Source organism: Zeus faber (genome assembly GCF_960531495.2).
Source record: "Zeus faber genome assembly, chromosome: 2".
Taxonomy (NCBI): domain Eukaryota; kingdom Metazoa; phylum Chordata; class Actinopteri; order Zeiformes; family Zeidae; genus Zeus; species Zeus faber.
Window position 1 is genome coordinate 31,894,367 of NC_137189.1, and position 14,990 is coordinate 31,909,356.

General features: G+C 45.6%; 1 protein-coding gene across 3 annotated transcripts in view; it reads right to left on the bottom strand.

Moving 5' to 3' along the window:
• Positions 1–490: 490 nt before the first annotated feature.
• Positions 491–14,990, bottom strand: part of LOC307247942 (transmembrane protein 131-like) — a gene marked incomplete at its 5' end in the record, with an annotated part of 42,108 nt that continues 27,608 nt past the window's right edge. For all 3 annotated transcript variants that reach the window (XM_080024098.1, XM_080024100.1, XM_080024099.1), the window contains 19 exons: positions 491–2,533; positions 2,613–2,791; positions 2,880–2,977; positions 3,228–3,309; positions 5,164–5,285; positions 5,483–5,621; positions 8,249–8,410; positions 8,966–9,099; positions 9,237–9,361; positions 10,484–10,656; positions 10,868–11,205; positions 11,914–12,075; positions 12,235–12,420; positions 12,515–12,701; positions 12,808–12,950; positions 13,446–13,597; positions 13,828–13,894; positions 14,064–14,173; positions 14,784–14,922. In XM_080024098.1, the coding sequence (XP_079880224.1) occupies positions 2,246–2,533; positions 2,613–2,791; positions 2,880–2,977; positions 3,228–3,309; positions 5,164–5,285; positions 5,483–5,621; positions 8,249–8,410; positions 8,966–9,099; positions 9,237–9,361; positions 10,484–10,656; positions 10,868–11,205; positions 11,914–12,075; positions 12,235–12,420; positions 12,515–12,701; positions 12,808–12,950; positions 13,446–13,597; positions 13,828–13,894; positions 14,064–14,173; positions 14,784–14,922 (2,986 nt within the window). In that variant the 3' untranslated portion in view covers positions 491–2,245. The remainder of the gene's footprint in view (positions 2,534–2,612; positions 2,792–2,879; positions 2,978–3,227; positions 3,310–5,163; positions 5,286–5,482; positions 5,622–8,248; positions 8,411–8,965; positions 9,100–9,236; positions 9,362–10,483; positions 10,657–10,867; positions 11,206–11,913; positions 12,076–12,234; positions 12,421–12,514; positions 12,702–12,807; positions 12,951–13,445; positions 13,598–13,827; positions 13,895–14,063; positions 14,174–14,783; positions 14,923–14,990) is intronic.

Consider the following 14,990-nt stretch of genomic DNA (forward strand, 5'->3'; position numbering starts at 1 on the left):
TCAAATGTACACAGATCTGACATAGACTTTGATGTGAATTAAATTAACATTGCCTAAGTACTGTCTGTCCGACAATGCACAGCGAAGTGACTGTACCATTTTTAAGATGACACAATCATCATTCAAAATGACCAGCAAACCCATTTATTATTTCACTAAAAAGGTGAAAAACGGGGGAAAATTACTGTAAAAACTACAAATTAGACATGATTTAGCTTTATATATTTCTTAAAAAGGTGAAGTAAATGTCTCCATATTTAATGGAAACATAGAAAAGGAAGGTTTTAGTCTAACTTACCTTTTTTTTTTTTTTTTTTTTTTAATGGTCAAACATCGGTAACTTATTTCGACTATGAAGCACCTTTTGTTACATCAGTAGAGAAATAATTTAGCAACTTATCCCTTCAGTGAACAATTCTGATCACAGAGGGTTTTGTTTCCCTGCTGAACTAAACAAAATATACATATTAAAGAAGCAAATCAAAAAATATGCTTGTTTGATGTGGTTTATTTAAATGTCCCAGCTGCGAGGCTGACGCTGAAACAGAACATTTGTGGGAGTTTGACAAAAAAAAAAATAATTACAATGTAAAAAGTGAAGACAACTTTTTTTTTTCCTGCAAATAAAACCAAGAGCCAACTTTTAAAAATAACCTTAAACATTTTCTCACCAATTGAATTATTCCTGGAAAGTAGGATTCTAAACTTAAAATAGATTGGAGGACTTGGTTTCTCGAGATTACGACCGTAAAGCTAAAAAAACTGTTTTCATAATTCAAGTTTCCTCTGTTTCAGCGAAGGCTTCCAATCTGAAGTGCATGCTTCATAGTCCAACAGAAAGCTCAGGATTAAAAACAAGGTGCTTTGATATTTAGCTTTTTACAAGTGAAACGTAAGAACACAATAAAAGCAGGCTTCACTTTAAAGTCAAGATTTTTACTTTTCTCTTCCCCCCTTTAGTTTTCTTTTGGCGTCAACGATTGCACTTAAATGTTCTGTCAACAGAAGAACTGCCGGCAAAAAGAACAACACAAAGCTCTGTGCCAGTCCGACAAAAGTTAAAATTCTCAACATTTTTAACCCTCTGATTAAACCACTAAGAACGGGGCAAGGATTTTCAAATTAAAAGTGTACGAGAAATCCCTTATTGAAGTGGCGCGGGGGCCATACAAAATACTGCAGAAAATCTGGAAGCTCGATGCGGCCATTCCTTTAAGTCAACTTCAACTGAATAAATAATGATTCCCGTGAACTTATGAAAAGGTTATATGTCAATTTGCCTACGTTCCTTCCTGCTTTTATTTCTTTGTAGAACTGGCTCCTGGATAAAAAGGCTCTAGGAGCGTCGTACCCAAACTATTACCACTAAGGAGGTAGAATAACGCCTGCACCTGGACCAGCAGGGAGAGGGAACCTATCACTGAAAGCGGCTCATCTGTCCACATGCTTTGCCCTTCTCAAGCAGACGCTTGTCCCTTCAGTACATCCAATACCGAAGCGTGGACACATCGCCATGGAAACCCTAAGAGTTGTGATCCTGATGCATGGTCACCTATCTTGTTGGGGTCACAACACCATGGATACAAAGCTAGTGGGGGTCACAACATGGAAACCTAGTCGGCTGTGGTCCAGACACTATAGGGTCACCGCGCCTAGCTTTGGTCCTGACGCTATTGAAACCTACCTCGCTGGGGGTCACATCGCCATGGAAACCTAGCTAGCTGGCGGTCATGTCAAGGACACCGAACTTGTCGGGGTCATGATAACATGGAAACCTAGCTAGCTATCTAGCTGGGGTCAGGTTGCCATGAAAACCCAGCTAGCTGGGGTCCCGTTGTCATGGAAACCTAGATAGCTGGGGTCACAACACCATGGCTACCAGACTTGTGCATCATACTGTTATTGAGAAACAAGATCGTATGCAGAGAACGGCTGTAGAGCACGAGGACAGACACAGCCTCACAAATGGCTGTATGGCGTTATATTTGTGCCTCATTCCTGAGCGAGCAAACGGAGATTTTGAGCGCAGAAAAGTATATTTTGCAAACACATCAATTATCGGAGAAAATTCTCCCATTGCTCGCTCAGGAATGAGGAACAAATATAACGCCATACAACCATTTGTGAGGCTGGCAACGCCATATGGTTGTACATATGCTTGCACGCAAATACACAGACGGACAAACACACAGACACACACGCACGCAGTACACAGTTCACACACGCAGTGAATCTTGGGAGTGACTCAATTGGCGCCGTTGTCCGAGTTGTTTGGCCACGGCTCGGAGCTCCGCCTGCCCAGCGTTGGCCTCCACATGCTCCACGGGTTGTAGGTGGGGCTTAGCTGGCTGGTGGAGGGGGGCACCTCAGACGGTTCCGAGCCCCCACTGTCCGAGCTGCCGATCAGGGCGGCCAGATGGGAGGGAGCGGGCGGGGAGAAGGTGTGCAGGGGGGAGGAGTCGGCGCTGGTGGACCAGATGGAAGGGCTGAACGGGGGGCTGGACGACCACAGGCTGCTGTTGCCCAGGATGGACTGAAGGGGGAGGAGGATGTTATTCAAGTCGCAACATCTGACGTTAGCTCAACCAATGCGATGCTAGTGTGTGTCTTACAGTGGAGGCGCTGCCCGCAGAGCTGGTGCTGGAGGGCCACGGCTCCAGGGCCTCACTGGGCCACACGGAGCCCGAGGTGGAGCCGGCGGCGGAGGTTGGCGGCGGAGGGGTGATGTGGCGAAAGTCCATCCAGCTCTGCTGGGGCTCGGCGCTTCTCCAAGACGTCATGCCGCTGAACACTGTTGGAGGAAAAACGCAGAGACGTCAAGAGAGGCGCTGTGGTTCGAGAGTAAACGACGGTTTTCGATATCTCCAACGCCTCCTCACCTCCTGATAGGTTGAACAGGTTGCTGGTTCCAAACGCTGAGAACGTATTGCTCATACTGGGGCTTCTACCGTTGCCAATCGGGCTCAGAGGTCCGGGGCTGACGAGCACGCACACAAAACAGCAAGTGAACAGGTAGTAAAAAACAACTTGTTTCCTGCGTTCAGCAAATTTTATACATGGAATTCACAATCAGAGCACATACGATAAAGCTTTGCCCGTCAGTTTTTTTTTTCCTCCAGTTCATAAATTTGACAAGATTTGGGGAAAACCCCATAATAGTGTTCCACAAAATAAACACAGGCCAGACGGCCCCGGTGCAGCAGGAGGTAGACCCGTGCTGGACTCACCTCTCTGTGCAGTCCCTGTCCAGAGAGGCCGGGGGGGTGGGGCCGGTCCGACTCACAGAGCCTCGACAAGAGCTGCTGCCCCCTGGAGGTGGAGAACGGAGCAGGAAGACAGAGTGTCAGCATGGACAGCGATTTGGCTGGCGCTCTCATGTGTCACTTCATTAGGTTCTACTGGAGAAAATTCATAGCCCGGGCAGAGCAGTTTTTCTAAGCTATGAATACACTCCGATCAGCCACAACATTAAAACCACCTGCCTAATATTGTGTGTAACCCCCCCATGCCATCAAAACAGCTCGAGGCATGGACTCCACAAGACCCCTGAAGGTGTCCTGTGGTATCTGGCACCAAGACGTTAACAGCAGATCCTTTCCAAGTCCTGGAAGTTGCGAGGTGGGGCCCAAGCACATCTCACAGATGCTTGATCAGATTGAGATCTGGGAAATTTGGAGGCCAAGTCAACACCTGGAACTCTGTCATGTTGAAAACATTCTCGAACAATTTTTGCAGCTAGCAGGGTGCATAATGCTGCTGAAAGAGGCCACTGCCATCAGGGAATACCGTTCCCTTGAAGGGGTTTACTTGGTCTGTAACAATGCTAAGGGCGGTGGTACGTGTCAAAGTAAAATCCACATGAATGCCAGGACCCAAGGTTTCCCAGTAGAACATTGCCCAGAGCATCACACTGCCTCCGCCGGCATGTCTTCTTCCCATAATGCATCCTGGTGCCATCTCTTCCTCAGGTAAACATTGCACTCGCATCCAGGCATCCACATGTAAAAGAAAACGTGATTCATCAGACCAGGCCACCTTCTTCCAGGGCTCCATAGTCCAGTTCTGACGCCTATGTGCTCATTGTAGGCGCGTTCAGCGGTTAACAGGGGTCAGCATTGGTACTCTGACCGGTCTGCGGCTACACAGCCCCATATGCAGAAAGATGCCATGCACTGTGTGTGATGACAACTTCTTGCTATAGCCAGCATTCAGCAGTTTGTGCTACAGTAGCTCTTCTGTGGGATCAGACCAGATGGGCTACACTTTGCTCCACACGCGCATAAATGAGCCTTGGGCGCTCATGACCCTGTCGCCGGTTCACCGCTTCTCCTTCCTTGAACCACTTCTGGTAGGTACTAACCACTGGGAACACCCCACAAGACCTGCCATTTTGGAGATGCTCTCCCAGTCGTCTAGCCGTCACAATTTGGCACTTGTCAAAGTTGCTCGGACCCTTATTGTGGCGGACCAAGGGGAGTGGTTAAGGCTGCAGACAGCAGGGTCGCTTCCTTCCCGTGGCTGCACAGCTGCCCCAAATCGGCCGAACCCGCGCCCGCACGACCCTGCTTCGGCCGATCTGGGGCGGGGAGACAAAAAAAAAATGTTTGTCTGTCTTGCAGAGAGGGATCGGCACCTGGGGGCTTGTCAGCCGACCAGGAGCCAGTGAAGCTGTCCTTCCTCCTGCACCACCGACTTACTGTTCTATTTATTGTTTATCCTTTTGGCCAGCGAGCCTTTCTGTTCAATTAATTTAATAAAAGTCACACCATGTCGGCGCCCCAGTGCCAGAAACACTCCGTCTCCCTCCCTAAACCCCTACCGGTGGGCAGAGACTCCCACACTTACGCTTTCACATTTTCCCTGCTTCCAACACATCAACTTCAAGAACTGACTGTTCACTTGCTGCCTCATATATCCCACCCCTTGACAGGTGCCATTGAAACTAGATGATCAATGTCATTCACTTCACCCGTCAGTGGTTGTGGCTGATCGGTGTATGTTTTTACTGAAACACAACTAATGTCCATTTCCCTCTGTACAGGTCTTGGTACTAAAAGAATCCCTGAAAAATACCTTATCTTATTGAGCAAGTGAAAATTCTGGAAAGTATTCAGCTGAACTATTAAAATATTGGGCATTATTGGTGAAATTAATGGTCCTCACCGGGGCTCTTGTCGTAACCTGCTGCCACCGCAGCGAAGGTGGGGTTTCCATTTTGACCCGGAAGCGAAACTGACTTGATGAGTTTGCTTTTACTGCCAAGAGGAACCTTGGTTGCGGTTTCACTGAAGGGGGGGGGGGGGGGGGGGGCAAAATGGCTGTTAATGACAACTAACACATATGAAAGCTAAACAATATTACACTAATGGAATCTGGGTCCATGGTGCGCACAGTGTAAAACAAGAACAATTATTATTGGCGTAGTCAACATTTTTATACTTTCTTGCTAAACAAAAGTTCTTCCAGAGAGCTCAGGCTGTACCAGGGTGTGAAGGCCGTGGTGCTGTGGGAGAGGAAGCTGGACAGGCTGGCAGAGGAGGGCGGAGGAGTTCCGATGGGTCGTTTCAGGAAGGGGTCGGCGTTCATGGTTTGCATGGAGATCTGCTGGAGACTGTCCACAGCTGGGGAGACATCACCCCGCGTTCAGATCACACAGCCCAAACGTGCACGTTGACACAACACCAGCTATCCATCCTCCAGATAAGTCAATATCTGCTCCGGCACAATTCACACCTGTGATTAATATGCGATTCAGTTTTACGACCGATACTTTTATTGAGGTGACTTAAACGGCATACTATATTGGTCACTTAGTTGTTTTTAATATTACATTATTATTTTTCTGTGCGTTTCTAAAAAAAAAAAAAATCCAAAAATAAAAGATGGCTGCTTCTGTAATGAATGCACTTGAGCTCAGTTTAGCTCAGGTTAGCATAAAATGGCAAAACACACAATGACAGTGCAACCATGTACTATACTTTTCCCTCACAACTCTTTTCTATTGTAATGTTTAAAATTAACATTTAGATCAAAAATATTGTTTGCACCGTCATTGTGTGTTCTGCCATTTTACACTAAGCTCAGCAAAGATAAAGTGCATAATTACCGTAACAGCCAGGTTTGATTGTCCGGACGCGTTACAGTAATACATTTTTTGATCAGAAAAGCACAGAAAAAAAATACAAAAATAATAAAATAGTTAAAGAGGACCCATTATGCTCATTTTGACCAAGTACATTTACATCTGAGGTCCCCAAAACATTTTCAAATGTTCTTTTCTGAAAATACCACTCAGATTATGCATATGCATCCAATCCACCCTGTCTGAAAACCAGGTTGTTTCAGTGGGAGGAGCCACCCTCCTGTGGCCCCTAGTTCTATGAGCCAATGGGATTTGACCTTTACTCTGGTTCCCTCTGTAAACTTACTGATTTCACCTTATCAGTCCATTCAAATCTGTTTCTTAACAAACTTGAGGTGAAAAATAAGCAATCCAGTTGCTGAATATTCACTCATATGAGATCTACAGGGCCTCATTTAAAAGTTTCTTCTGACTTTCACCGCAGTGTCAGGAGGGATACGGCGGGGCTTCAGGCTTTTGTTTCATTCAATTACGGAAACGTCGAAAAATTAAATAAATATATCTAGAGTTTGATTTGGAGAAATGTGGAGCGAATCGCGCTGCAGCCCACAGTAGTGGACACATACACAGAAAAAAAAACACACAGCAGAAGTCATTTTTAAATACTTGCATTAGAATATGTGTATCAATTCAATTCAGACATGTTTTATGGTGGTTTCCTGAGAACAACCCTTCTGCTTGTGCAACTGCAATACCAAATTATATTTGGAAATATATTGATACTGGATTGCAGCTGTTTGCAGTTGAGAGAGTGGAGGCTGGGAAATGTATAATGCCTGTCCTTAGCACGATGCGTGAGAACAATAATATTAATCATCAGTGTGATAATCATAAATAAAGCTGCAGGCAGCAATGCACAGGGTCCAGGTAAGTCGCAGCAAATGCACCAATGTGACAACAATTCACCTGCTGCTGGAAAGACGGCGAAACTCCTAGACGTCACTGCACTGCGAGTTGTGACAAAACAATGTACAATCTCGATTGACGATACGGAAGACAACTTTCCTTAGAAGGCTATGTATTTACATAATTGTATTCGTGTCCATATTGCCCTAAAAGTTAATTACGTTCCAAGGTGCACTTTTATAGTCATGTGGCATTCACCTATCCTTAACAGAGATTGTCTCGGCGAAACATTATACGATTTGCTAAAAAGCTGTTTTGCTACATAACGTCGCGTTGTGGTTGTGCGTCACACTGCGCTTTGGTTAAAGGAGAATACAGTTCAATTAATTGTGTTAATTAATGCGCGACTCTTTGTTCAAAGGCTAATACAGTTCAATACCTATAAACGTGGCTAAAAATGCGCTGCGCTTTGTTTCAAGGAGAATACGGTTCAATTAAATGTTGAACTGGTCTACTGGTAATACAGTGAAGTAAAACACCTAGTTTGTGAGTTTATCAGGAATGGGCTGCTTCCTCCTCCTATGTGGTGGTGTTCCAACAGCGGTTGTCACTCCCGGATCTGTATCTCTGTGCTTCTGCCTATGTGCACTCTGTCAGTTTACAACAATGCGTAGATGTAGTTTAAATACTGAATAAATGTAGGGGTTTTTTTTGTATTGATTGATTTCCGTCATTTAATTACAGTAATATATATATATTTATTTTTTTTGGGGTAGTTTCAGCTGGCATTTCGTACCTACGTATTTTGAACAAGAATTGCGTGGTTGTTACACAAAATGTGTGCAGGTTGGCAGGTCTGTGGACCCCAAAACATACCAAATTGGATAAGTCACAAAGCGCTCAACTACTTCCAGTCCCTCTGTTGAAACTTTCAGTTTCTTCCGTTACCCTACGTCTGGTTTCTTTCGCTCATTCAGAAAAACATTGCGTTTTTTTTACTAACTCCTCCTACAGATATGGTCCGATGTTCATCACACTTGGATAAAAAGCATATCTGGACTGCCCCGGATACAATTCATTAGTTTTGTGTCCAGGTTCCACAGTTTCTGAGCACCAGGCACACTCACAGGAGAAGGAGGAGGCTAGGAGGCTAATAGTAATCCAAACAAAAACAATAGGACTCCCGCACTTCGGGCTGGTCACTTATTAATTCAATATGAGCAATCAACCCTCCAAACAGCACGTGGACTCGAGTCTCACCATTGGTGGTTTTGTAGAGAGGCACACAGTCCCACTCCGGCGGTGGCGAGATGTTGTTCTCTCCTTCCGACCCGCTGCTGCTGCCACTGCTACTCCTGGCTCCGCTGGGCAGGAGCTTGGCCAGCGGGGAGAGACGCAGGTCCTCCAGCTTCCCATGAGGCACTAAACCCCATCAGACAGAAACGGCATCAGACGGGGGATTGATTGGGAAACGACACAATTGAGAGTATTCTAGACTAGAGCTCATCGAACATCTGCTTCATAATCCTGACGTTACACGTCTTATGGATTTGAAATAGCCAGATCCACTAGTTACAACGGGGTTTGGCCCTTTAGTGTGTTGATCATCCAGTTGTTGGCATGCGATTTAAAATATAAAAGCTGTCAAGAGCAAATTACACATGGATGGACTATTGGACTAGAGGGACTTTTGGAATATTATTTTTTTTTTTACTAAATATTTTTCCTTCATCTATTGTTAGATTCCACTTGTTGTGCACAGAGAAACCTAAAGAATATCCCCGAGCAAACAATAAGCACAAGCCAGAATAGTGGGAGGACGACAATGGCTGACCATCCCAAATTCGAACCTGTCTACTTATCCCCTGAGTCTTTCCACGCACAGATCACTGAGTGAAGAATTTTGAATACGCAGTATGGGGTAGCAACACTCTTTCTGCAAGGGGTTTACACATGACGCATGCGATGAGGACTGACCTCTTGGTTTGGAAGGTAAAACATTGTTGCCGCTGGCTGGTGAAGCGATGCCCGGCGCTTGGTTCATCACGCTCTTGGAGGCGAAGGCTTTGCGTTTGTTCTGCAGCGGAGTGACGTACGGCAGCTCCAAAGAACTGGAGGAGCGGGAGGGATAAAAAAATGAAAATAAAAAAATACATGTATTAGGCGAGGAGGTGAGGAACATTAAAAAAACTGGATCTTTGGAAGCTCCTCTGGATCGGACACACAGAGGCGGGGAGAGGGTGCTCACCTTGAAGTTTGGCTTTTCTCCTTTGTACTGGCTGGCTTTTTGTTCTTGGACTTTACACTGGCTTCTGGTGTTTCTTCTTTCTCCTTTTCCAGTGGCACCGATCTGCCTTTCTTTATGGCTGGCTCCTAAAGGGGAGAAAAAACAACAACAAAAACAACAACCACCACCACCCTATTAAAATTCAAACTACTTAACTACAATTTGCCTTAGAGCAACATATTATGAGCATTTAAATCTTGATCTGAGATGATTCCTCTTTATTCTGAAGGGAATGTGTTCCAATTAAAAACCAATGCACAACTGCAACAGCTGTGGCACGGTGGCGCAGTGCATTGCACTGCTGCCTCACAGCAAGAAGGTCCTGGGTTCGATTCCCGCCTGGGGCGCTGTTGGCACCGTGCTCCGGCGGGTTATCTTCCAAAAACAGGAGCCTTTCTGTGTGGAGTTTGCATGTTCTCCCCGTGTTCACATGGGGTTTCCTCCACCTCACGTCAGTAAGGACCCCCACCAAAAACATGCCCCCATCATCGTCTGACCAGCGATGGACACTTATCACCTGGTCCTCGGGCGCGTCCACGTATGCTGCCCACTGCTCCTGGCTGTGCCCCCGGAGGAAGGACAAGCCAGGATGGGTCAAAAGCAGAGGAGCCATTTCACCGGCCACCATCAAGCATGTGCATGTGTGTGTGTGTGCAAGCATGTCGAGTGTCGTGTGACAAATAAAGACTGTTTCTTTCTTTTCTTCTAATACTTACTGTGCATAATCTCTGAGTTGCAATGTCATTTCACTACATATATGTATGCTCCTACGTGACAAATAAATATCTTGAAACACTTTTCTTAGGCTCTATAGTCTTATTCATCCGCTTGCATAGCAGACCATATTTTTGTTAGTTTTCAAGAGATTTCAGACCAAAATATAAGATTATGCTCTTACAACATGTTGTCACATATTATTCAAAACACGTGCCTATCGTGCAAGCATTGAAAATGCTGATGCACATGTTTCCCATTTTGGACTGGTTGAGATTTATCAGCATTTTCACACAAATATTGGAGAAATATCAGGATTGGAGCCAAGTACTAGTAGTACTAGTTTGTGAGCTTGGTATGCAATTGAGAATGGGTGTGGTAACTGAGGGAGAGGTGGACATACTTTCCTATACTCTATATTCCAATGAATAATAGGCTGCAGTTGAGTTCTCTGTAGAGTCTTCACTGCTCTACACGTGTGAGGGTGGCGGTACCTCTTTGAGGCTAGCCTCCGTGTCTGTGTTGGAGGTCTCGGTCGTGGTGGAGGAGCTGTCGTCGTTGTCCACCATGGGCGCCTCCTCTCCCTGAGTCTTCCGCTTTGGCCTGCTCTCCCCCTCCTCCTTCCTCTTCTGCACCTTTTGCTTGCGCTGCAGCTTCCCTTTAGCTCCTGGAATACGGATGAAGCACCAACCTAACCAATCTGCATTAACACTGGGACCAGCTTGGAAGGCTTGGAACTCCAGGGGGAGAATCATAGCTACATACGTAAAGGATATACAGCTATTAGAACTTATCCTTGTGAGTTCTATGCATAGTTTTGTGTAGTTTCACGTCAGCCATCTTGCTTGTGTATAAGCGATGACATTTTCTGTCCATACCTTTGACCTGAGCGCCAGCCGTCGACTCCAGCTCTTCGACAGCGAGCTCCGGTCTTTCCAGGTCCTTGTCCATGACCTCCACCAGGCTGCCGTATTCCTGCACGTCCTGCGGGGGGCCTGACCCTCTGGCGGGAGGGGACGTGCTCTGCTGGTTGCCTGCGGCGGGGGTGGAGCTCGGCTGCTGCTGCTTGGAGCTTGAAGTGCGGGTCTTGCGGCTGGCCTGCTGGCTCTGCAACGCTGCACTGCTTTCGGACGCTCTGGGCCCCGGCTGGGAGGGTGGTGCGGGGGCCTGCGGTGGGGAGCGGCTGTGGCCCCCCCTGGTGCTCCGGCTGCCAGCCCTGGAGGAGGAAGGCACAAAGAATCCAATACAAAAAGTAATACAATTACCTATTAATTAAAAAATGAACAAATCTTGGGAGGCCCTGTTCCAAAATAGCTAGTTTGTTAGTTAGTCTGTTACTGTTTTGTTTTAAGTGTTTCGTACACTAGTGTGACAAAATATGCAATGCCCATGAGTACAAGAGCTGATATGCAGAACCAGTTTGTATCTTGTTCATCTATTTTTAGAACTCGCAATTCATTTCGCTCAAGGAAAAGCAGGATGTTTGACTGATGACTGGCAGAACACAAATACTTAACGAGACAACTGTTGCCTCGTAAACTAGAGAGGACCTAGGTCTCTACTTTGCTGGTAAGAGTTTATCCTATCAAGTTAGTTCTCTAATGAACTTGCTACAACTGTCAACAAAGGATAAGATAAGACTTTATTAATCCCCGGAAGGAAATTCAGGAAATAATTCAGGTAATTGAATTAATTCAACATTTGCTACTCTAAGTACACATGTGATTAAGGTAAAAAAAAAAAAAAAAAAAAAAGGATCATATCAATTAAATGCGTTTAATTTATATTAGTTATATGACGGATAAGCAGTAATAAGCTGGCATTTCGTCTTATAGTGTATACTAGTTACACCAAAATTATCTTTCTGCCTTTTAGACATTTCAGATATTTAGATATTTATTCGTGAGGAGTTGGGAAGACGTACTGCGAGGTGCTGTTCTGAAGCCGTACAATTTCCCTGAGGTCAAAAGGTTTGCCCGTCTCTATGGAGTTGTTGGAGGCTTCGTAGCACACGCGCTTCTTGAACATCTCCCAGATGCCCAGGGCCTCCAGGTAGGCCGTCACCACCACCAAGAGGAACATGGCGCTGCAGGGAACAAAGCGCACGTCGGGCGACCATTCCTCATCAGCTCCGTCATAAATCAGTTACACAAAAAACACCTGTCAAATGTGTCGTAAATCTGCGTTTCCCCATTTTATACCACTTCCTCCCTAGAAAGCACAAAAAAATAATAATAATTAGAACCTCATGATGACAGAGATGATGATGTACAGTTCCAGCTCCCAGTTGGGCCGTGGCAGGACGGAGGAGCACGATGCCAGCATGTGGTAGGGCAGCGAGGCGTTGAGGGAGAACAGGAAGTGGGAGCCCCCTGCCGTGGTCAGCTTCAGCTCCCTGATCACCCGGGAGGCCGTGAAGTCTGGTGTGAACCTGCGGGTGGAGGACCGCAAAAGATTTCCAGTCAATAATGTTAATTCGGTGAACTACACTGATATGGGAAACCACTGGGAGCTTGTGAACTCACATGACAACCATGTCTCGGGAGGTGTTCGGTTTCAGAGAAAATTCTTGGCAGTTGAGCACTTTGAAACCAAATCCCTCGCAGGGGCGGCCGTTTATCTCGATGGACTTGATGTCAATGGGCAGCTGACCGGTGTTCTCCATCTTGAAGGACCTTCGGAGGGTGAAGTTGGGCTCTTTTGGCGTATTTTCTAAAGAAATTAACAAAAAAATGTCACATTTCAGACGCAGTGACATCGCAAATAATATTCGTTAAGGCATGTTGAGTTGTCTGTGTTGAGCCAGGGAGACGCGTACTGTCTGTGCATTCCTTGAGGTGCGACTCCACCATCTTGAAGCGGAGGAAACCCCCTGGACCGGGATACTTGCCCCCCAACTTCAGCCTCTCGTAGCAGCCCTGGCCCTGCACTATGAGGAAGTCCACCACTGTCAGGTTGTTTCTGGACACACGGGGAAAAAAAATGGTTCAAGAGTTAAAAACATGGATCATGGGTTCTCTGACATAAAAACCATATACTGAGTCCGTCACTTTGTGTTTCCATACAGGCAGGTTGGAACGACATGTTGAGAGGGGGATCAATAAAGAAATAATTGGATAACACTTTATTTTTCTGCTCACAATTGATAAGTATGCAGTAGCCAGTAATATATCAAACATTTCGACATAATAGTTGGTAATTAGCTTGTTATTCCTTTATTAGATTTTAGGGAAAGTACTGCAAAGTTTAATCTTTTAAAATTAGATGAGAGATCAGATGAGAATATACTATACATTCAGTGTACCCGATTCCACACAGCTCCAATTTAATTTTGTGAATGCAGCAACCCATTTTGTCTCGCGAGAGTGAAACTAACGGCACTGAAGATATTTGACCGTTAAGTGGCACTGATGTTTACTGAAAATGGAGAGAAGTCCACCAGATGCTCCTCCGTACCTCAGTATGAGCAGCGAGGTGACCGTGTGGTTGCCGCTGGGGGAGAACTGCAGCCTGAGGGACTTCTGCTCCTCCGGCTGCAACGGCAGGTTGTAGACGTGAGGCCGGGTCGCCCCCTCCACAAAGCCCGCGGTACCCTTAACCAGAGTGCTCTGTGAGGGAACAGGACACTGGTCAAGCCTAGTTCTAGCACCACTCTACTTTGACGAAAAAGGGGACACACACACACACACACACACACACACACACACACACACACACACACACACACACACACACACACACACACACACACACACACACACACACACACACACACACACACTCTTCAGGACAACAAAGTCTATACTGTAGCATAGTCGTTACGAGTGTGTAGACAAACCTGATTCTTGTAGATTAGGAATTCCAGTGTGCTGGGTTCAAAATTGTCAAGTCTCTCAAGGGGGAACCTGCCATGAAAAGATCAAGTGGAAGGGTGCAAATTTCATGAAAAAATGAAAAAATAAACCCAGGCTCTGTTATTTCCACTGTCTTAGAAGTTCTAACATAATTATAAACTAAACAGGCAGGCGTGTACAAAGCATCAAGGCAGACCATTGCAATTGTTTTCACACTTACATTTGTGCCAGACTGGCAGTGACGGCAGAGAGGTTGGCGTACAGCGCCAGCGGCAAGATCTGGATCAACAGGGGACTGTCGGCCGGGTTCTCCAACGTCACCTCAACCTCCTACAGCCGGGTCATAAAAAATAGGTTGATGATAATGGAATGAATAAACAATCACGATGATGTCACATGATCAACACGGCTAATCTACTTGTGATGTTTTAGACCAATATTGGGATTGCGATTTAGTGTGCGATTTTTTTGAAGTTCTTTATCTTCTGTATTATTCACTAAACACAAGAAATACATCTTTCTATGGTATTTCTATGATATATTTCTATGGTAACCTTAGATACAGTCAACACATAAACTGCTCTTTCCTGTAGGCCAGGCCTACATGTTATGATGAAATCAGATTAATATTGATGCATGAATTGATATGAATAACATCTTTATTTGACTGAATTGTAAAAATAAAAACCTTCAACCAAAGCACAATATTCACTGATTGATTAAACTTCAAGCCTCTCACAGCGCAAAAATTTTTTTTTCCCCTTTTTCATTCTATTTTACAATTTGAAAATTGCATTCTATTAATTTGCGATCCTTCGGCCCTAATGACAACTCCCATGGTTGTCACCGAGGTTATCAACCAAATTAATGTCAACTCTACACTCCAAGCTGCCTCCTCAGTTAAGTGCCCGTCCAATGCCGAGCAGTCGCGTCCTCTCACCGAGGAGCTGTTGATGTTTGTGAGGGGAAAGACGATGTGGCGTGAGGCGTTGACAATGGCCGGCCACTTCAGCTGAGCCAGAACCCTGGTCTGCAGGTTCTTCTGGAGGTCGGCGTTGGCCTCGAACACGGCCTCAGCTCTGTTGGAGGAGAAAAGGTTATGCTCAAACAGCAATGAGGATAACATTACTGCACATCCCTTTATGTT